Here is a 10,534-nt window from a genome sequence, read left to right on the forward strand (position 1 = left end):
AAAGCCATAAAGAATCCAAAATGGCCATCTCTTAGTGGGTTAAAACATCACAGCAACTCATCCTGCTAGATAAGCTCAGACAGAAGTTACACCATTCTGGTACACAGAAGTTTTCCTTTTTGGACTAATTCTTTCAAGCAGTGATAACTGAGTGACATAGTTGACTGGACTGTTTTCTCTGGACAAAGTCCCATGTTTGTGTGTGAAGTTCAGGTATTCTTGATACTGCCATTTGCACAGTTGTTTCTTCAGTTCACTTTGAACCTGTAGGAAAGGAATTAAAAAAATAAAAGAATCAGAAAATAAAGACTTAGTGGGCATTGAAGGTAAAAATATGCCAAAATGTCTGCTTGACTACCATTCTGGATACATTTAATCACCTCTGTGAGTGGCCAGTCTAAGGTAGTGGGGAGACTGAGGCACTGAGACACTCTGGATCATCCTTCCCATATAACCCACACATGTTTCTGAGTATGAGTTGTGTTTTTACATTTTATCATGGCTTTTGTTTCATTCTACTCTTCTGGGCAAATTTATCAATTTATTTATTTGCTTTTTAAATCATAGGCTAAAGTGTTCTACAGTGAGTTTATGGAAATTCTAACAATGTGACAAAAACAGGAGAGCAAGTGTTTGAGCAAAACTACTGAAAATGCACAGGGTGCCCTGGAAAGAGAAAAGGGAGAGGGAGAGAGAAAGGGAAAAGGAAGAAATTCACTGTGAAAAACAAAACTAAAGAAATTAAGGAGGCTTACAAGCTTTCCATTGAGACATCATCGCAGTAACTATCAAACATAAAGCAGAATAAAGTTCCCTGACAGTCACCAACCATTTGTAAAGGGTCACTGCTTCAAAACTCATTTTGTGTTCTTCTGTCTGAACTGCATCAATACAAATAAAGTCAACAAAGGTACTAAGGGGAAAAAAATATATATGGGCATTTCATGCTTTCAGGAGCAGAAAAAAAAGCACAGATCTGTTCTGGAAATAGGCCCATAAGTTTAAAAAATGTTGATAAACGTAGGTACTTGCTACTTACCTCTGCATTTGAGAAGCAATATAGAAGAGCAACAACAAAACCCTGGGAAAGGGAGTATATGGAGAAGAAAGTCAACCATCAGGAGCATAGAATCAGTGAAAGACATCAAGTTTCATTCAAAATTGGAGTAAGACAGCAAAACTACAGATTTTTCCATTGTTCCATTGTAATTTAGGTGATGTGGCACTAATTATTGGGCTTTCAGAGTAGGATTAAATTCCTCAACGGATTGGTGATACTATATGCATATTATTGCTATTGTTTGGAGACACCAAGGACCTTCTGTTCATTGTATCCTACAAACAAATTCTTCCTCACATAAGGTAGTAGGGACCTCTGTCTTGTTCCAGTCTAGATTTACAGCAGTGACTACACCAGAGTCTGGCCATGGTTGAAAGGTTAGCATGGAAGAGGGATCATTTTCAACACGCATCAACAAGAACAAGCTGTTGTGGGGTACTAGGGAAAGGGGAAGGAAGGAGACCTCAGGTCTTTTTTACAATGTGTACCATACCCAGACCATGACCCTCTCAAGTTCAGGATATGGTTCTGAACAGTGGCATAGCAAAATAAAAAAATGAAGAAATATTAACCTGGTGGATTTATTACTGCTCAAGGTTAAAGGCAGAACAGTTTGCTACATATTATCCTTATGGTTTTCAATCCTCTGCTCATCACCTTTATTATATGTGGAATCAGTTTCAATCAGTTCATCTTAATCTGATCTTGGTGGGACTCAGTTATTCAATAAAGTTAAATGTAATAATTTTTGGTGATTATTAATATGGAGTCAGAACTCAAAACTAGTGAGAGATTTCAAGTAACAAAGGAACAAACAACATCAAGAGCTCACAAAACAGTAGGATGAAATGTGTGTGTTGAATTTAGGTGCATTATTAACATTTACTCTGATAGCCAACCAAAAATATAATGTTTCAGCCCAAATCTCTTAGGACTTAGAACCATTTTGTCCAGCTTACCTGGAAAGAACCCAAGCCCAACTCAATGTAAAGGCGAACATCCAGACCAGTGCTTTCTGGGAAAAATGCAAACACAATGTAGTGCACTCCAAAGAGGGGGATCAAGAGTAACGTGGATTTAGCAAGTCTCCTGGCAAACCAAGAATTGAAGAACAAGGCACTGTTAGAAATGCAGAATTAGTGATAACAACTACAAGTTGGAACAAATTTAAACACTGAGGACTGCTCCACAATGGTGACAACTACCTCTAACTGTTATGGAAAGATTACAGTCTGCCACTGCCACCATCAACAGCCAGTGAGCAAAGATGAATAAATCAGCATTCAACTTTTCTAGGTTAATTTTTAAGGATTTTTCTCCTTGTTATACATGCAAAAATAGGGTACTCTGATCTACAGTCCTGAGGCTGATCTCAATGACATATAGGTATTCCCTCGTAAGTGTCTCAACTTCCCAACCTGTCAGTGGAGATCTACTCATCACTGTCCATAGGACTTGAGTCAGTTGCTTTAAGAGTGGTGTGAGAGCCACTGATGACATCCTAGGATATTCCACTTGGCCTTCAGCTCACTCCAGAAGGGCACAGGATTACACTAGGATCTGTGCCATAACCAACAGCCACAGCTACATAAGTTAGGATGACTCTAAGAGCTCCCTAGAGTCCTCTGGCAACATTGCTGAAATTCCCATTGATTGGGAAGGGGATTGTAGGCAGGAAAGATTAAGTTCAGTTACCCGCACATCATCATCCTGTTACTGAGAAGAATTTAAAGGAAATAATGTGCATCTTTCTGTGGCCACTTGTGTGGAAAGGGCTGTAAGAAAGATGGATGCATTTAGTCTTTACACTGTCAAGCTGAGTCCTGTTGAAGCTGCAATACTTTTCTATTTTACTTTTCTCATTCTGCCCAAAACATCCACTCCACCCTTGTCCCCCTGAAGAGGAAGAGAGATGTGATATTTGGGATGAAAAGGAGGGTTGACATTTTTATTTCTTCTGGGGATTTCTCTTTCTGTTAGTATGGAGTAGAACATTTTGCCTATAAAACATCTCTTACAGCAGCTAGAATGGGTCAATATCAAGTGACCCAGAAATACATACACAAAGTGGCTTGAATGGTTCCCTCCTCCCTCTTGAGATTTCAGTTTATGGACTAGGATTCTGATCACATTAATAAATATAATAAAGTTAATCTGAAAAGACAAGACAAAATCTGTAAATTTACTACAAATCAGGACATATTTTCAGTTGAAACAAATGAACTAAAAATCCCTGCTCGTAGGAATTACATTCCTATAAATCTGAGATCTCCTATAAATTAGCAGATCTGCTCTCAGGTCAAATCAATAGCATAAGAAACAGTATTCATTTTTCCCAACAATACATAGTTATACATAAAGATATGGTAAAAGTTGTGTGGAATTTATATAAATCTACATATCTCAAAATTGGTTTATGTCTCATATTAACTCCTTGCACTTGTTGCAGCACCTTGCAAATTTTACATGGTCTAAACAGTCCCCTCTGTTCCCTACATTGCTTATAACAAGGATTATAACATATAGTACTAAGTGATCTATTGTTTCCTAACTAAATTTAGGTGGAATAAATGTGTGCATAAGGGAGGGGTCTTTTTGCCTTAAGCTTAAACCCAAATAACTCATTAAAAAATAAACTACATTGAATTATCTGTATGCATTTCTTGTATTAAATTAGCTGAATATTCTATGAATCTTGCCAGTATAAATCACTTTTCTTCAAGAATGACTTGCAGAAATATAGACACAACTGTGACATGTAAAACAGAAGGGCCAAGGTGATTCAATTATGTCCCAGCATTAAAGGAGACACTAACTTCACTTTCACATTTCAAAAATACTCAAGACAAAGTGAAAAAACATACTAATATACTTAGCACAATGGGGCCTTTGATGATCCATAACACGACTCCATTTTCATCATCGTCCCAACATCTGAAATGGTCAAACAAAACGAGTTGTGAGCTTTTCATACCACATGAAAGAGTTTCTATCACAGAATAGGAATGTGATGGACTGTTCCACTATTTAAAGGCCACTATTTTAAAGGCCAGTACTCATACCTCCCTAAAAGTTCTTGTGCAGTCCAACCTAAAGGAAGTTTAGAACCAGAGTGAAGCCCTGAACACAAGAAGAACACGGAGCTGTTGGAGAGAGTCCAGAGGAGGCCACAAAGATACTCAGAGGGCTGGAGCAGCTCTGCTCTGGAGCCAGGCTGGGAGAGTTGGGATGTTCAGCCTGGAGAAAAGAAGGCTCCAGGGAGATATTAGAGCACCTTCCAGTGCCTGAAGGAGCTCCAGGAAAGCTGGGGAGGGGCTTTTTTACGAGGATGTGGAGGTGATAGAAAAGATGATACAAAATTGGATGTCCATGATTTCCTTACCCAAGCTCTGACTTACCCAGTGTTTTGTCTATGGATTCTTGTGAGAACCCAAGCAAATACCACAGCAGTGGGAGCTCCTGGAAAAATCAACAAGGAACACAATTTAATTATTTGAATGCCACATCCTATGGGATTTTTATTACAAGATGTTTCACAGTGCAACACATTTGACGCACATCAAAGTTCAAACAATGGGCCAGATGATTTAAAATAAATTTATGAAATAACTTAATTTGCAGTTCAGGAAAAAAAAAAAAAAAAAAAAAAAAAAGACAAAAAAAGACATAAAAAGACAGGATGAAATCAAAACAAAGGATAATAGAGGATGCTTCAAAACTATGTTTTCAAAAATAACAGCTATGAATTGCTTGAAGGTTTGGATGTGAAAAATGAGCACTTGTAAAGCTGGAAGTATCACTTCTTCTTCTAGAGCTCTTTCATTTTGTAAATTGTGGCCAGGACTATTCCTACACTAGCTGGAAGAGTTCACGTTTCTGTCCCAAGGAACCATCAATTCATGAGCATTCCATGAAAATTTAGCTAAATCCAGGAACTGGGGATTTCAGACCTCGCTTTGTCACTGTCTATCCTTCTGCATTTACGACTGAATAGTTACTAATTTGGGGATCTTTTTGTTGTTTTAGGGGTTTTTTTGAGGTTTTTTAAAGCCTATAAAATAACAATTGCTTTTTCTCTCCTTCTGCAGAATTGAATTTCCAAAGACTAAACAATTTTCAAAGCTGCCATAAAAGGGACTTTAATCTGAAGCAGGTGACATTTTCACTGACAAATCTGTAGAAATATAGGTAATATCTTTCTATGTATCATTTGAGATCTGTAGGAAAGGTCTAGAAGTTCTTCTTCCTCCTTTCAGACCTTTGTTCAAAACCTTTAAACTGAGACTATATTCAGTTCAAGTTGTCTTTTTAATTAATGAAGGTAAATGTTTATATCCATATCACCTAAGATCTGAGTTGACCCTGGCATGTCTCTCACTTGCCATTGATTATAGGAGGAGATGAGGATTACTACATAATTAATTGAGTTGTTCCCTTTGTTATCTCAAGTTAACAGTGATTAAACAAGGCCTAAGTATCTAGTTTCAGGCAATCATATTGGGAATAGCTTCAAATCAACATCCTTTTTTAAATAAAATTCAGACTTTTTGAATATAATTACATAAAAAAGTCTGGAAACAGAAGATAAAAGATAAATTACTGATTACCTGAGGAGAATTTGGATTTCACTATATCAAAAATGTCAATGTAACTACTCAATTTAGGTGCTTCTATTTTAGAATAGTCAAGGTGAAGTACAAGAACATCTGAGAGTCACAATAAACAATTACCTGCAGTGAAAGAAATATTATGTATTATTTTCATATATTCTGGTAATCAAAGAAAGTTCTAGTGGTTGTTTAAGCTCAAAAGGTTCCTTAAAACCAGAAAGTCTCAGAAAAAGAATAAAAATACAGTTGATTGATTCCTAGTGCTGAAACCACATGAATTAAGACTAAACTGTCTAATACTGCTTACTAAAAGCAAACTGTTGACTTAAAAAAGTTAGTCACACAAACTTCTTTATTCAGTTGAAAAGGCAACATGTGTCCAGCCATGTTATCCATTTTCTTGAAGACTGGATTAATCACCACCACATCAAGCATATCACACTCTACTGGCTGCAGGAGAAACCTGGAGAGATAGTTTAGCCTGAATGGCTAACTTGAAATTTACTTCAGTTGCATGAAATTAATTACAATCATATAGATTAGTGCTGCAGTCCTTCAAGTAGACATATCATAGTGCTTCTAGTAACCCAGCCTATCCTCTCCTCCCAAGTTTTGAATGGTGTAAATATCTAACAAGATGAGACCCTACAAGGGAGTGGTTTTTATACAGTAGTACTGGGTGAATGAGCAACTTTCATCAGAAAGGTGGCACCTTTGATAGATCCCTTTTACCTTAGGACAAACATTTTATCTAGTTCTGAGAGTAAATGGAAGTACCACGTGTCACAAGGAAGAAAAGAGTACTAACCCCAGCCAGTCAATATGAACCACCACACATACTGCTTGTCCGAAACAAAGGTCAGCAAAAGCAGAGTTTGCAGGTATATCCCTTCTATAAGAAGCCAGAAGAAATTGGCTAAAATACTGAACTGGAAAAATGCCACAGCAGCTTTACAAGCAACCTGGAAATGCAGAGATAGAAAAAACTCTTAGGTCTACTCTCCATTGTGTCTCTTTTCTCTACAAGTGTAAACAAAAGTCATTGTTACCACACAAGAATGAAGACATTTTTATGAGATTTGAGTAGGTTTAGAATTCCATCATTTCAATACATTTCAGGTTTGGGGTTTTTTGATAGAGAAACATTGGCTGTCTCTTCTAAATGGAATTATTTACTGCTAGAAATTGTTACGGGTCAGTTAGAGTTGAGTTATCTGTACCTTATACATCAAAGACAAATGCAGCCATAGCACTTTATTTTAATGTTTTATGTAGTATTGTTTGCTTTAAAATTTCAGCACTAGCAAATTAAAGAGAAACAGGATTAAGAAAACTCTATATTCTCTTCAGGGGAAGAATTACATCAAGAGCAGGAGAGAAGGGAAGTTGAGTACCGTTGACATTAGGCAGTGGTCCATCGTTTCATCTGCAAACAAAACAGCATCTTTGGTGAAAACAGCAATTGCTCTCAGGATAAAGGAGAGAAACAGGTGCATATGGATGTAATTCCGTGTACAGTGGAATTTTCTGACATGAAAAGAGAAAACAAAAATTGTTCCTCAAGTGAAATTTCCCAGGGCGTCATGAAAATTCAAACAGGAATTTGATCTGACTGCAGAAACATTCCAAAGCAAATAAATGATCTGCAACTAGTTGAGAGGGAGCTAGACATAAACAGAGCAGGTATTATTTGGCTAAGCTAATAAAAGTGCTAGTATAATTGTCCTTGAATCACCACACCTTTAAAGGAGATGCCAGAAGCAGAAGGTAATTCTGGGACTCTTGGGCTGTAGAACAATAATGCCTTTTAATTTTGGTTGAACATGCTTGTAGCTGATTCTTCAGCCCCTTTCTGTCTAGACTAGAAGTGTCAGCTGGATGTCAGTTCCATGACGTGGGGTGGCTGCCAGAGAAGGAGCTACATTACCCTAAAATTCATTATTCTTACAAGGAGTGGCTGAGGGAACCGGGGTTTTTCAGCCTGGAGAAAAAAAGCTGAGGGGTGACCTTCTCACCCTCTACAACTGCCTGAAAGGAAGTTGTAGAGACGTGGGTCTTTGTCTCCTCTCCCAAGTGACAAGTCATAAAACAAAAGGAAACAGCCTCAAGTTGCACTATGAGAGGTTTAGATTGGATATTAGGAAAAAACTGGTTCCTGAAACCAGAAACTGGAACAGGCTGCCTGGGGACGTGGTGGAGCCACCATCCCTGGAGGTATTTAAAAGCCACGCAGATGTGGTGCTGAGGGACATGGTTTAGTGAGGGACTGGACAGTGTTGGGATAACAGTTGGATTTGACTTAAAGGTCTATGATTCTGTTTCCTTAGATTATCTTGTTCATAGTTTTACCTTGAGCTGAAGGAATTTCCTTCCAATTTTGGACATATCAGCCTCTTGACCCTGGGGCCATCTATAAGTGACATGACATTTAAGACTGCCAACCCATTCCAGTGAGGAAGCTGTTCCTGTGCTCTGCACTCCTGTCTGCAGAGTAACTTTAAGGCTTTTGTCCAGATGCTTTAGAACCAATCAAAACCAGAACACATTTCCTAATATCCAACATAATCCAATATGACATTTTAATTCCTTTATATCTCTTTCTATAGCTCCCAACTACGGAATCAATGGTCTTTCACAGAGTGAACAGACAGTTTAGAGTTAATATTGGTTTAGGGACAGGAGACATTTAGTTGCTGCAGAATATGCCCTGGTATGCATTGGAGGAATGCATACCATTTCCACTGTGTGGTGTCAATGAAAAGATTAGTTGTCTACTGTCAAAGATAGTAACAGGTTGGAGCATTTCCACTGTGTGGTGTCAATGAAAAGATTAAGACAGACTGCTCAGCCAGCTTTATTTTTTCAACATCTGCAGGGAAATGCTGCAGCACGAGTAGAGAAGGACCCATTGGCATCAGTGGTGTAATGCCTCAGAAAGATTTGAAAACAAAACAAAACAAAAATCCCACAAAATAAACCACAGAGGGCTTGAGAGGAATTAGAAAGAAGCTGTCTTAAGACATCCTGAAACAGAGATTTTTTTTTTACCTGAAGGCAGCAAAGATAATTAGAGCTGTAATGAGTGCAGTCACTGATGCTGCATAGCCAGCAGTGTAGACTCGCCAAAATGCAGAATAATATGATTTCTATGAGAAAAAGAGAACACAGACCAATGCTGGTGGTTATGCAGCATGCATGCTGGTGTGCTTATTGCACTAAGAAACACCTTCCCTTACTTGTCAGTCCCAACACCCCTGTGCTCCTCTCAGTGCTTGAGATGTGCTTTAGGGTTTTCCCTCTACTGCAGACACAATGTTATTTTTTCTTTTGATTACTGCTTAACCTTGGATATCAGACAGGTTTTTAAGCCCACAGGGGTTGCAATGGTGACCCATTTGCAATGGTGACCACCATCTGCACTGGTGACCACCATCTGCAATGGAGACCCCTTTGAGCACACCCAATAGGAAGATGTTAGCTTGGTTGAGTAAGTACATTTCCTCTTATAGATACATCAAGGGCACTGAAACATGATGATTCATGAACCCATCACTTCTGATTTGGGCCAGATTCAATAAGTATCAGCTATAACTAAAAGATAAATAAAACTTGCATTGGACAGAGGAAACTGAAACACTGTGAAACAGTCACATCGTATTGTAGAGGTAAAACATTAAAGCCAAGAAAATAACTTCCATTGTAATTCTTTGGACAAACAATTCATTCTGTTGCCATTTACTGTACACATTGTAAATCCTTTATAGTTCATTGTTTGTTTCCTCTAGATTTCCATCAGTCAAGCTTTTGCATGTTTTAAAACCTATTTATTTATTTATTTATTTATATGATTGTTGCAATGCATCTTTTGGGTCTGGTTATGGAGAAACAATGGGAAGGACAAATAGTCCTGAGGCTGATGTGCAGAACCTCACTTGCCTAGTGGGATATCTTTTTAGAGCTTACAGAAAAGCTGGGGAGGGATTTTTCACAGGGACTTGTAGTAATAGGACAAGAGGTAATAGTTTTAAACTGGAAGAGGGGATATTTAGGTTAGACATGAGGAGGAAATCCTTTAGTATGAGGGTGGTGAGAGCCTGGCCCAGGTTGCCCAGGGAAGCTGTGGCTGCCCCATCCCTGGCAGTGTTGAAGGGCAGGTTGGATGGGGCTTGGAGCAACCTGGGCTGGTGGGAGGTGTCCCTGCACATGCAGGAGGTTGGAATTAGATGATCTTTAAGGTCCCGTCCAACCCAAACCATTCTGTGATTCTATGATCCTATGTCCTAAAAAAAAAATGAAACATGTTTATGTCGCTTTAACTATGCAAATTTTATTCTGATTCACTACAAGATTACCTAATTATTTTAAATCCCAAGAAACTAAATTATCTGAATCCAGACAACTTTCCTCCTTGCAAATGCAATGGACACTTTGTTCTCTAATTGATCCAAATTCAAAGTTTATCCAAAAGGCAACAATTCTAAGTTGAGACAACCCATTAGCAATTTTAAATAGGTCCATAAATAAACCATGCAAACATGACAACCTAAGAATCATCATGGTGTTTTGGGAATAGTCCTAATCTTGTAAACAGTATTTTCAAAGCACAGATGAAAGCTAGAAAACAGGTTCTTCAATTGAATATTGAAGTATATCTATGTATTTTATCTGTTTTTTAGGATAGCTAAAAAAACCCTCCATGTGCAGAAGTCCTCACTGAAGGTTTGAGTGAGTTCAACTCTGTGGGAGAGAGCCATGCCATGGCAGTGGGCCTCAGGGCTGGAGAACTGTGCTCCAGAAGACCTTGTGGGTCTTACATCCCTCCTCAACTGTTTCCATGACTTCCATGATTTTTTTCATGGAAAGA

General features: G+C 38.3%; 1 protein-coding gene across 1 annotated transcript in view; it reads right to left on the bottom strand.

The window, feature by feature from the left end:
- LOC104393718 (vasoactive intestinal polypeptide receptor 1-like) overlaps positions 1–10,534 on the bottom strand; it is a 27,496-nt gene continuing 16,962 nt past the window's right edge. The window contains exons 5-13 of the mRNA XM_010003235.1: positions 8,719–8,816; positions 7,065–7,197; positions 6,479–6,632; positions 4,459–4,519; positions 3,925–3,994; positions 3,123–3,214; positions 2,020–2,149; positions 1,040–1,081; positions 1–264 (exon numbers count right to left, since the gene is read on the bottom strand). Of these exons, the coding sequence (XP_010001537.1) occupies positions 76–264; positions 1,040–1,081; positions 2,020–2,149; positions 3,123–3,214; positions 3,925–3,994; positions 4,459–4,519; positions 6,479–6,632; positions 7,065–7,197; positions 8,719–8,816 (969 nt within the window). The 3' untranslated portion in view covers positions 1–75. The remainder of the gene's footprint in view (positions 265–1,039; positions 1,082–2,019; positions 2,150–3,122; positions 3,215–3,924; positions 3,995–4,458; positions 4,520–6,478; positions 6,633–7,064; positions 7,198–8,718; positions 8,817–10,534) is intronic.

This window comes from Chaetura pelagica, unplaced genomic scaffold, assembly GCF_000747805.2.
Source record: "Chaetura pelagica isolate M959 unplaced genomic scaffold, ChaPel_1.0 scaffold201, whole genome shotgun sequence".
NCBI classification, from domain to species: Eukaryota; Metazoa; Chordata; class Aves; order Apodiformes; family Apodidae; genus Chaetura; species Chaetura pelagica.